At 45.8% G+C, this 12175-nt stretch overlaps 1 protein-coding gene across 2 annotated transcripts in view; it reads right to left on the bottom strand.

Moving 5' to 3' along the window:
* Positions 1-2169: 2169 nt before the first annotated feature.
* RPL36A (ribosomal protein L36a) overlaps positions 2170-12175 on the bottom strand; it is a 28699-nt gene continuing 18693 nt past the window's right edge. For both annotated transcript variants that reach the window (XM_063937003.1, XM_063937002.1), the window contains exons 4-5: positions 10355-10477; positions 2170-2232 (exon numbers count right to left, since the gene is read on the bottom strand). In XM_063937003.1, the coding sequence (XP_063793073.1) occupies positions 2212-2232; positions 10355-10477 (144 nt within the window). In that variant the 3' untranslated portion in view covers positions 2170-2211. The remainder of the gene's footprint in view (positions 2233-10354; positions 10478-12175) is intronic.

Raw genomic sequence — 12175 nt, 5'->3', positions numbered from 1 at the left:
CGGGATTCTGGCGCCGGTATACTGTGCACCGGGATCCTAAACAGCAGGCAAACTGAAAACCACCCTTCCAACATTTGCTTTATTTACCATCCACCTGGGCTACGACTGGGTATAGTAACTAGTTGCAGTCAACTTGCCTGAAGTATGGTAAACGAACTACGCTCTCAAGGATATAAGTTTGTACAGATGGTGGTAACAGAACATTTAGAAAATAAAATTAATTTGGCATATTGCCCCTTTTGACAGTTGCCCATTGTCTTGTCAATCTAATGTATGTTAACCTATTGACTAGCTAGACCGTAGCTTTTTTTATTCCACTCTTTAAATACTACATAGTTTTAAATTTACTATATTAGCTTCTGCAATATATAATTTTATTACATTAACTTTATGCATATACACTAATTAGTGAGTTTTTTGTAAGAATGTCAATACACCCCAGGTGTCTGCAACATCTTAATCAGCACATCTACTGCAGTTTATTTATCACCTGGCCTGAAACAACCACTTCAGTATGTAATGCTTATTAGATTATACACAATATTTGCATTAAAAGATGTTTTCTGAGGTTTTCAGCCTACCATGACTCAGATTAGATGCAAGCCGTACTACAATCCCCCTGCCATACGATACATCGAACTGTACTTTTGCACTGTACAATCGTAACACCCACAACCGACCCCTACCCGGAATGACTGATCATATGTGCAGCACATCAGTTGATGCTATGTACAACCCGCACATCGCAAAGGTTTCACAAAAAGTGTAAGATATGCACACAATGCGTCATACAACACATCGAAATAGTCATTTGTACGAAGGGGTAACGAGACTACAAATGCTGTAGTGATGGTTTCTAGATTGAAGGGTAGTTGTCCAAATATACCAGAAATAGTGATAACACTGCAGCGTGTGGTCTCATTACCCCTTCAGTATTCAAAGGACACAATTCCAGCTGACCTTTTATGGGGGACTGCTTCTTTATAATGGGCTAACACCAGTAACTAACTTAGACTACCATCAGCTTTGCAACCTCTATCTGGTAATATCTGCTGCTTATTACAGTGACTATGCAAGTATCAATTGGGGAAAGTCCTAGCCAGACCAACTGAATTATTGGGTACCTATAGTGGCTGACCATTCTATTGGCACAATATAACAGAATTTATATGTTATTTATTGTTTTTTCTAATTTATTTGGAATTTTATAAAGATAAGCAGACTAGTTTATGAGCAGCTTTGCAAAATGAGGTTAGTCCCTGCTGACTGCTCCCCAGCTTTTGCTCCCAGATGTACAGTACGTGTCCTCATGAAAGGAGCTGCTGACTTTCTGCTCAAGCTGGTGATCGTGGGCAAGTGAAAACAACGCCAGCCGTCTCTAGAATAAGGATATGAATTGAGGTGCAGGAAGGAGTAGCCATATATACACCCAACAGAATGCTTTACATTTATTCCATGGTTCTAGGACTTTAACACTAGAATGTGACACCAATATGGCAAGGGGTATCCATTCACATGGTCGACAGTCATATGGTCGACACATGAAAATGGTCGACATGAGTAACTTTTTTTCTTTTGGGGAACTCTTCCATACTTTACGATCCACGTGGACTACGATTGGAACGGTAATCTGTGCCGAGCGAAGCGAAGGCACCATGCCCGAAGCATGGCGAGCGAAGAGAGCCATGCGAGGGGACGCGGTGCACTAATTGGGGTTCCCAGTCACTTTACGCAAAAAACACCAAAAAAAAAAGTTAAACTCATGTCGACCTTTTCATGTGTCGACCATGTGTCCATGTCAATGTCGACCAATAGTGGTCGACCTAATGACTGTCGACCATAACATGGTCGACCATTCATACCGGAACCATGGCAAGGTGTAGGAACAAGATTTACATTCAGTTTAGGTGAACACTGACATTGTTTAAGGTGGCTACCTACTTTCATGGGTATGAATTTCACAGAAACTGCTAAATGTAAAGACTGCCCAAGTAGTGGCAAAAAGCATTCTTAAAAAAGGTATCAGGGACCCAACGTTATACAATATCAGAAATTGCTTACTTCTTAAATTTCCAATTTGATGGAAACAAAATTAGCTTCTCCTGTGATTATACCAATTCAACTAATTGTACAACCAACTTGATCAGCATAAGTAATGAACCAGACATCTTTAGTTAAATCAGTATTTATTTGAAATCCAACTTCAACAACTTAAAATTGGATAACTTGCCCCTAAAAAGGAAAAAAAAAAAATGCATTAGTGAGATTTATCCTAAGCTGCACAAAATTTTTATATAAATATACATACACACACATACATATACAGCTCAAAGAAATAAAGGGAACACTTAAATAACATCCTAGATATGTATGAATGATTCTTAATACTTTGTTCTTTACATAGTTGAATGTGAGGACAACAAAATAAAAAAATAAATCTTATTTATGAACCCATGGAGGTCTGGATTTGGAGTCGTCCTCAAAATTAAAGTGGAAAAACACTACAGCAGGGGTTCTCAAACTCGGTCCTCGGGGGGCACACACAGTGCATGTTTTGCAGGTAACCCAGCAGGTGCACAGGTGTATTAATTACTCCGACATTTTAAAAGGTCCACAGGTGGAGCCAATTATTTCACTTGCGATTCTGTGAGGAGACCTGCAAAACATGCACTGTGTGTGCCCCCGAGGACAGAGTTTGAGAACCTCTGCTCTACAGGCTGATCCAACTTTGATGCAATGTCCTTAAAACAAGTCAAAATGAGGCTCAGTAGTGTGTGGCCTCAACATGCCTGTATGACCTCCCTACAACACCTGGGCATGCTCCTGATGAGGTGGTGGATGGTCTCCCGAGGGATCTCCTCCCAGACCTGGACTAAAGCATCCGCGAACTCCTGGACAGTCTGTGATGCAACGTGGTGGATGGAGCCAGACATGATGTCCCAGATGTGCTCAATTGGATTCAGGTCTGGGGAACGGGTGGGCCAGTCCATAGCATCAATGCCTTAGTCTTGCAGGAACTGCTGACACTCCAGCCACATGAGGTCTAGCATTGTCTTGCATTAGGAGGAACCCAGGGCCAACCGCACCAGCATATGGTCTCACAAGGGGTCTGAGGATCTCATCTCGGTACCTAATGGCAGTCAGGCTAACTCTGGTGAGCAGATTGAGGGCTGTGCGGCCCCCCAAAGAAATGCCACCCCACACCATTACTGACCCACTGCCAAACCGGTCATGCTGGAGGAAGTTGCAGGCAGCAGAACATTCTCCTTGCTGTCTCTAGACTCTGTCACATGTGCTCAGTGAGAACCTGCTTTCATCTGTGAAGAGCACAGGGCACCAGTGGCGAATTTGCCAATCTTGGTGTTCTGTCAAATGCCAAACGTCCTGCACGGTGTTGGGCTGTAAGCACAACCCCCACCTGTGGACGTTGGGCCCTCATACCACCCTCTTGGATTCTGTTTCTGATCGTTTTAGTAGACGCATGCACATTTGTGGCTTGCTGGAGATCATTTTGCAGGGCTCTGGCAGTGCTCCTCCTGTTCCTCCTTGCACAAAGGCAGAGGTAGCAGTCCTGCTGCTGGGTTGTTGCCCTCTTAGACGTCTCCTGATGTACTGGCCTGTCTCCCGGTAGCGCCTCCATGCTTTGGACACTACGCCGACAGACACAGCAAACCTTCTTGCCACAGCTCGCATTGATGTGCCATCCTGGATGAGCTGCACTACCTGAGCCACTTGTGTGGGTTGTAGGGAGGTCATACAGGCACGTGGAGGCCACACACTACTGTGCCTCATTTTGACTTGTTTTAAGGACATTACAGGCTGATCCAACTTTGATGTAGTGTGTTTTTCCACTTTAATTTTGAGGGCGACTCCAAATCTAGACCTCCATGGGATAATAAATTTGATTTCCATTGATAATGTGTGATTTTGTTGTCAGCACATTCAACTATGTAAAGAATAAAGTATTTAATAAGAATATTTCATTCATTCAGATCTAGGATGTGTTATTTTATATAAATAATTTTTTTTAAGGGGCATATTCAATTGAAGTCAGAGCCATTCATTTGTCAGAATGGATCCGACCTGGCCTATTCAATGGACATCTCAATTCGACTTTCACAAAAAATAAGATTTTACTTACCGATAAATCTATTTCTCGGAGTCCGTAGTGGATGCTGGGGTTCCTGAAAGGACCATGGGGAATAGCGGCTCCGCAGGAGACAGGGCACAAAAAGTAAAGCTTTTCCAGATCAGGTGGTGTGCACTGGCTCCTCCCCCTATGACCCTCCTCCAGACTCCAGTTAGGTACTGTGCCCGGACGAGCGTACACAATAAGGGAGGATTTTGAATCCCGGGTAAGACTCATACCAGCCACACCAATCACACCGTACAACTTGTGATCTAAACCCAGTTAACAGTATGATAACAGCGGAGCCTCTGAAAGATGGCTTCCTTCAACAAATAACCCGAATTAGTTAACAATAACTATGTACAATTATTGCAGATAATCCGCACTTGGGATGGGCGCCCAGCATCCACTACGGACTCCGAGAAATAGATTTATCGGTAAGTAAAATCTTATTTTCTCTATCGTCCTAGTGGATGCTGGGGTTCCTGAAAGGACCATGGGGATTATACCAAAGCTCCCAAACGGGCGGGAGAGTGCGGATGACTCTGCAGCACCGAATGAGAGAACTCCAGGTCCTCCTTAGCCAGAGTATCAAATTTGTAAAATTTTACAAACGTGTTCTCCCCTGACCACGTAGCTGCTCGGCAAAGTTGTAATGCCGAGACCCCTCGGGCAGCCGCCCAAGATGAGCCCACCTTCCTTGTGGAGTGGGCCTTTACAGATTTAGGCTGTGGCAGGCCTGCCACAGAATGTGCAAGTTGGATTGTGCTACAGATCCAACGAGCAATCGTCTGCTTAGACGCAGGAGCACCCATCTTGTTGGGTGCATACAATATAAACAACGAGTCAGATTTTCTGACTCCAGCTGTCCTTGCAATATATATTTTTAATGCTCTGACAACGTCCAGTAACTTGGAGTCCTCCAAGTCACTTGTAGCCGCAGGCACTACAATAGGCTGGTTCAGATGAAATGCTGACACCACCTTAGGGAGAAAATGCGGACGAGTCCGCAGTTCTGCCCTGTCCGAATGGAAAAATCAGATATGGGCTTTTGTAAGATAAAGCTGCCAGTTCTGACACTCTCCTGGCCGAAGCCAGGGCTAGAAGCATGGTCACTTTCCATGTGAGATATTTCAAATCCACCTTCTTTAGTGGTTCAAACCAATGAGATTTTAGAAAGTCCAAAACCACATTGAGATCCCACGGTGCCACTGGAGGCACCACAGGAGGCTGTATATGTAGCACTCCCTTAACAAAGGTCTGGACTTCAGGGACTGAAGCCAATTCTTTTTGAAAGAAAATCGACAGGGCCGAAATTTGAACCTTAATAGATCCCAATTTGAGACCCATAGACAATCCTGATTGCAGGAAATGTAGGAATCGACCCAGTTGAAATTCCTCCGTCGGAGCACTCCGATCTTCGCACCACGCAACATATTTTCGCCAAATTCGGTGATAATGTTGCACGGTTACTTCCTTCCTTGCTTTAATCAAAGTAGGAATGACTTCTTCCGGCATGCCTTTTTCCTTTAGGATCCGGCGTTCAACCGCCATGCCGTCAAACGCAGCCGCGGTAAGTCTTGAAACAGACAGGGACCCTGCTGAAGCAAGTCCCTCCTTAGAGGTAGAGGCCACGGATCTTCCGTGATCATCTCTTGAAGTTCCGGGTACCAAGTCCTTCTTGGCCAATCCGGAACCACTAGTATCGTCCTTACGCCTCTTTGCCGTATAATTCTCAATACTTTTGGTATGAGAGGCAGAGGAGGAAACACATACACCGACTGGTACACCCAAGGCGTTACCAGCGCGTCCACAGCTATTGCCTGCGGATCTCTTGACCTGGCGCAATACCTGTCCAGTTTTTTGTTGAGGCGAGACGCCATCATGTCCACCATCGGTCTTTCCCAACGGGTTACCAGCAAGTGGAAGACTTCTGGATGAAGTCCCCACTCTCCCGGGTGAAGATCGTGTCTGCTGAGGAAGTCTGCTTCCCAGTTGTCCACTCCCGGGATGAACACTGCTGACAGTGCTATCACATGATTCTCTGCCCAGCGAAGAATCCTTGCAGCTTCTGCCATTGCACTCCTGCTTCTTGTGCCGCCCTGTCTGTTCACATGGGCGACTGCCGTGATGTTGTCCGACTGGATCAACACCGGTTTTCCCTGAAGCAGAGGTTCTGCCTGGCTTAGAGCATTGTATATTGCTCTTAGTTCCAGAATGTTTATGTGAAGAGACGTTTCCAGGCTCGTCCATACTCCCTGGAAGTTTCTTCCTTGTGTGACTGCTCCCCAGCCTCTCAGGCTGGCGTCCGTGGTCACCAGGATCCAATCCTGTATGCCGAATCTGCGGCCCTCCAATAGATGAGCACTCTGCAACCACCACAGAAGAGACACCCTTGTCCTTGGAGACAGGGTTATCCGCAGGTGCATCTGAAGATGCGACCCTGACCATTTGTCCAACAGATCCCTTTGGAAAATTCTTGCGTGGAATCTGCCGAATGGAATTGCTTCGTAAGAAGCCACCATTTTTCCCAGGACTCTTGTGCATTGATGTACAGACACCTTTCCTGGTTTTAGGAGGTTCCTGACAAGCTCGGATAACTCCTTGGCTTTTTCCTCCGGGAGAAAAACCTTTTTCTGAACCGTGTCCAGAATCATCCCTAGGAACAGCAGACGAGTTGTCGGCATTAACTGGGATTTTGGAATATTCAGAATCCACCCGTGCTGTTTTAGCACTTCTTGAGACAGTGCTAATCCCATCTCTAGCTGTTCTCTGGACCTTGCCCTTATTAGGAGATCGTCCAAGTATGGGATAATTAATATGCCTTTTCTTCGAAGAAGAATCATCATCTCGGCCATTACCTTTGTAAAGACCCGAGGTGCCGTGGACAATCCGAACGGCAGCGTCTGAAACTGATAGTGACAGTTTTGTACAACGAACCTGAGGTACCCCTGGTGTGAGGGGTAAATTGGAACGTGGAGATACGCATCCTTGATGTCCAAGGATACCATAAAGTCCCCCTCTTCCAGGTTCGCTATCACTGCTCTGAGTGACTCCATCTTGAACTTGAACTTCTTTATGTACAGGTTCAAGGACTTCAGATTTAGAATAGGCCTTACCGAGCCATCCGGCTTCGGTACCACAAAAAGAGTGGAATAATACCCCTTCCCTTGTTGTAGAAGAGGTACCTTGACTATCACCTGCTGAGAGTACAGCTTGTGAATGGCTTCCAAAACCGTCTCCCTTTCGGAGGGGGACGTTGGTAAAGCAGACTTCAGGAAACGGCGAGGTGGATCTGTCTCTAATTCCAACCTGTACCCCTGAGATATTATCTGCAGGATCCAGGGATCTACCTGCGAGTGAGCCCACTGCGCGCTGTAATTTTTGAGACGACCACCCACCGTCCGAGTCCGCTTGAGAAGCCCCAGCGTCATGCTGAGGCTTTTGTAGAAGCCGGGGAAGGCTTCTGTTCCTGGGAAGGAGCTGCCTGTTGCTGTCTCTTCCCTCGACCTCTGCCTCGTGGCAGATATGAATAGCCCTTTGCTCTCTTATTTTTAAAGGAACGAAAGGGCTGCGGTTGAAAAGTCGGTGCCTTTTTCTGTTGGGGAGTGACTTGAGGTAGAAAGGTGGACTTCCCGGCTGTAGCCGTGGCCACCAAATCTGATAGACCGACTCCAAATAACTCCTCCCCTTTATACGGCAAAACTTCCATATGTCGTTTTGAATCCGCATCGCCTGTCCACTGTCGCGTCCATAAAGCTCTTCTGGCCGAAATGGACATAGCACTTACCCGTGATGCCAGTGTGCAGATATCCCTCTGTGCATCACGCATATAAAGAAATGCATCCTTTATTTGTTCTAACGACAGTAAAATATTGTCCCTGTCCAGGGTATCAATATTTTCAATCAGGGACTCTGACCAAACTACCCCAGCACTGCACATCCAGGCAGTCGCTATAGCTGGTCGTAGTATAACACCTGCATGTGTGTATATACTTTTTTGGATATTTTCCATCCTCCTATCTGATGGATCTTTAAGTGCGGCCGTCTCAGGAGAGGGTAACACCACTTGTTTAGATAAGCGTGTTAGCGCCTTGTCCACCCTAGGAGGTGTTTCCCAGCGCTCCCTAACCTCTGGCGGGAAAGGGTATAATGCCAATAATTTCTTTGAAATTATCAGCTTTTTATCAGGGGCAACCCACGCTTCATTACACACGTCATTTAATTCTTCTGATTCAGGAAAAACTATAGGTAGTTTTTTCACACCCCACATAATACCCTGTTTAGTGGTACCTGTAGTATCAGCTAAATGTAACGCCTCCTTCATTGCCAAAATCATATAACGTGTGGCCCTACTGGAAAATACGGTTGATTCGTCACCGTCACCACTGGAGTCAGTGCCTGTGTCTGGGTCTGTGTCGACCGACTGAGGCAAAGGGCGTTTCACAGCCCCTGACGGTGTTTGAGTCGCCTGGACAGGCACTAATTGATTGTCCGGCCGTCTCATGTCGTCAAACGACTGCTTTAGCGTGTTGACACTATCCCGTAGTTCCATAAATAAAGGCATCCATTCTGGTGTCGACTCCCTAGGGGGTGACATCCTCATATTTGGCAATTGCTCCGCCTCCACACCAATATCGTCCTCATACATGTCGACACACACGTACCGACACACAGCAGACACACAGGGAATGCTCCTAACGAAGACAGGACCCACTAGCCCTTTGGGGAGACAGAGGGAGAGTTTGCCAGCACACACCAAAAGCGCTATATATAACAGGGATAGCCTTATAATAAGTGCTCCCTTATAGCTGCTTTATATATATCAAAATATCGCCATAAATTTGCCCCCCCTCTCTGTTTTACCCTGTTTCTGTAGTGCAGTGCAGGGGAGAGACCTGGGAGCCGTCCTGACCAGCGGAGCTGTGAGAGGAAATGGCGCCGTGTGCTGAGGAGATAGGCCCCGCCCCTTTTCCGGCGGGCTCGTCTCCCGCTATTTAGTGAATCCAGGCAGGGGTTAAATATCTCCATATAGCCTCTGGGGGCTATATGTGAGGTATTTTTAGCCTTTATATAGGTTACATTTGCCTCCCAGGGCGCCCCCCCCCCCCAGCGCCCTGCACCCTCAGTGACTGCGTGTGAAGTGTGCTGAGAGGAAAATGGCGCACAGCTGCAGTGCTGTGCGCTACCTTTAGAAGACTGCAGGAGTCTTCAGCCGCCGATTCTGGACCTCTTCTGACTTCAGCATCTGCAAGGGGGCCGGCGGCGCGGCTCCGGTGACCATCCAGGCTGTACCTGTGATCGTCCCTCTGGAGCTGATGTCCAGTAGCCAAGAAGCCAATCCATCCTGCACGCAGGTGAGTTCACTTCTTCTCCCCTCAGTCCCTCGTTGCAGTGATCCTGTTGCCAGCAGGACTCACTGTAAAATAAAAAACCTAAGCTAAACTTTTTCTAAGCAGCTCTTTAGGAGAGCCACCTAGATTGCACCCTTCTCGGCCGGGCACAAAAATCTAACTGGAGTCTGGAGGAGGGTCATAGGGGGAGGAGCCAGTGCACACCACCTGATCTGGAAAAGCTTTACTTTTTGTGCCCTGTCTCCTGCGGAGCCGCTATTCCCCATGGTCCTTTCAGGAACCCCAGCATCCACTAGGACGATAGAGAAAAGTCAAATTGAGATGCAAGGGGGGGGGGGGGGGGGGGGGTAGTATAAGATGGGGAAGAGCAGTGCTACAGCAGCAGCTATATAGACGCTGATGTAGCGCTGCTCCCCACCCGTCCACAGCCCTCCCCCATCCCTCCTGTCTCAAAGCCGCGTCCACCCGGCTCCAGCAAGCGAAGTCCCGCTTGCTGGAGCCGGGTGGACGCTGCTGTGAGCTGCGGCTGTACTCCAGCGCTGCTCACCCCGTCTCAGATGCTGCTGTCCCCATCTCATTCGACTATTTAAAGTCGAACAGAGATGGTCTAACGACACAAGTACGCGAGCTGCCGATCCACGTGCTTTGACAAGTCAAATTCATAGACTTATTGAAAAATGTTGAGTTATATTGAGTAGGTCGAATCACGATTCGACCTTAAAAAGTCGGAAACTGCAGTCTTAGACAGCAGCTTTAGACTTCAATTGAATATAATATATTTTTTTTATGCCTTTTGTCACTTCGGATCATTTAATTCAACTGTAAGATGTTTTACATCAGTCAAGTATTTCATAGGTTATGAGTGTCCCACCTTTCTCTTCTTGTCTCCTCCAAGCTCAAAGTGTTTGCATCTCTTTATTGCCAGCATCCTCTTGGAACGGCAGTTTGAGTCAACACACTCCAGTCTTAAAACAATCTTTTTTGTTGTCTTGGCCTGTGCAAAGAGTAAAAGGACAAACATTCTTATTGACTGTAAAGGGCCTCATACAGCACAAAAAAAAAAAAAGTCCGCAGATTTTTCCCAGATCTAAAGATTTCCCAATCCACCAATTTTTGACCATACATCAGCGATTTTTTCAGCTACTTGCAGATCATTTCAGAAAATACAGATCTGCCAATCTTGAATGTTTCTAGTAAACCGAGTCTATCTGCAAATCTGATTGCTACTGTATGTTAATCTACAGCCACAATTGGTTTGTGAAAACATGGCCAACCTGATTTAACAATCCCAATTAATTTTTGGTCTGAATCTGATCACCATACACTGCAGATTTGCACAATCTGCAAAATGCCCCAATCCTATATAATAAAAAATAAATAAAAGGTTAACATAGAATTTGACGGCAGATAAGAACCACTTGGCCCATCTAGTCTGCCCACTTTTTTTTTTATCCTTTAGGCAATCTCAACCCTTTTTGAGCCTTAATTCTTGGTAAGGATATACATATGTCTATCCCAAGCATGTTTAAATTGCTCCACAGTCTTAGCCTCTACCACCTGATAGGCTATTCCACTTATCCACTACCCTTTCTGTGAAGTAATTTTTCCCTAAATCCCCCCCCCCCCCCCCCCAATCCAGTCTCAGTGTATGTCATTGAATTTTAGTACTCCTCTTCCTTTGAAGGATGTTTCCCTCCTGAACTTTAAGACCCTTGACAGAAACTTTAAAATATATTATGTCCCCCCTTTCCCTTCTCTCTTCCAAACTATACAAGTTAGAATCTTTTAGCCTTTCTGGGCAAGTTTTGTGATGTAGGCCATGCACCATTTTAGTTGCCCTTCTTTGTACACTCTAATGTATTTTTATCCTTCTGAAGATATGGTCTCCAGAACTTGACAGTATTCCAGATGGGGGCCGTACCAATGACCTATACAGTGGCATCACTTTTTTCCTGCTACCGATTCTTCTCCCTAAGCAACCAAGCATCTGACTTGCCTCTCATTGCATTGCTTTCCTGCCTTCATGTCACTTGAAATAGTGACTCCTAAATCCCTTTCTTCCTCAGTAGTTTCCATTATAGTACCCTTGATACTATAGTTAGCCTTTGGGTTTTTGAGACCCAAGTGCATGATTTTGCTTTTTTTTTTAGCATTAAACTGTAGTTGGGGAGGAATTAAAGTGTTTGTGTGCTGACAGCCACTAGCTGGTGCCCGATAGAGCAATTCAAGTGTTGCTCAAGTTGGGCACGCACAGCTGCAAGCACTGACTTTACTGTTAAGACAGTTGTTTAAGGTGCTCTACTAAATAATGCTCTAGAAGAAATGTTATATTAGCAACCACTGTTGAGTGGTGCCAGCCTCTAGAAGAACAGAACAACAAAAGGACCTAGGTGGCAATTAATACATATACCAATGAATAATACCATATAATACATATACCAATGAATAATTTTTTTTTATTATTAGGACAATAGATCAATATATATACCTACCAGGAGCAACAATGACTATAGTAAAAGAAGCTGTGCGTACACCCCCCACTAGCGATTCTGAGATGGCCGAGCATGCCCCCATTAGCGACGCCAACTGGGCCGCACCTCCCTGCCCGCATCCCATTGGGAGAACTAAACTAATATTTTCCTCCACTTTAAGCTTTCAAACATTACCTGAAAACTAACCTGTAAAGGCACGC

This window comes from Pseudophryne corroboree, chromosome 8, assembly GCF_028390025.1.
Source record: "Pseudophryne corroboree isolate aPseCor3 chromosome 8, aPseCor3.hap2, whole genome shotgun sequence".
Lineage (NCBI taxonomy): Eukaryota > Metazoa > Chordata > Amphibia > Anura > Myobatrachidae > Pseudophryne > Pseudophryne corroboree.
Note: the sequence above shows the minus strand (reverse complement) of the source record. Positions and strands in the feature narration are given on the sequence as shown.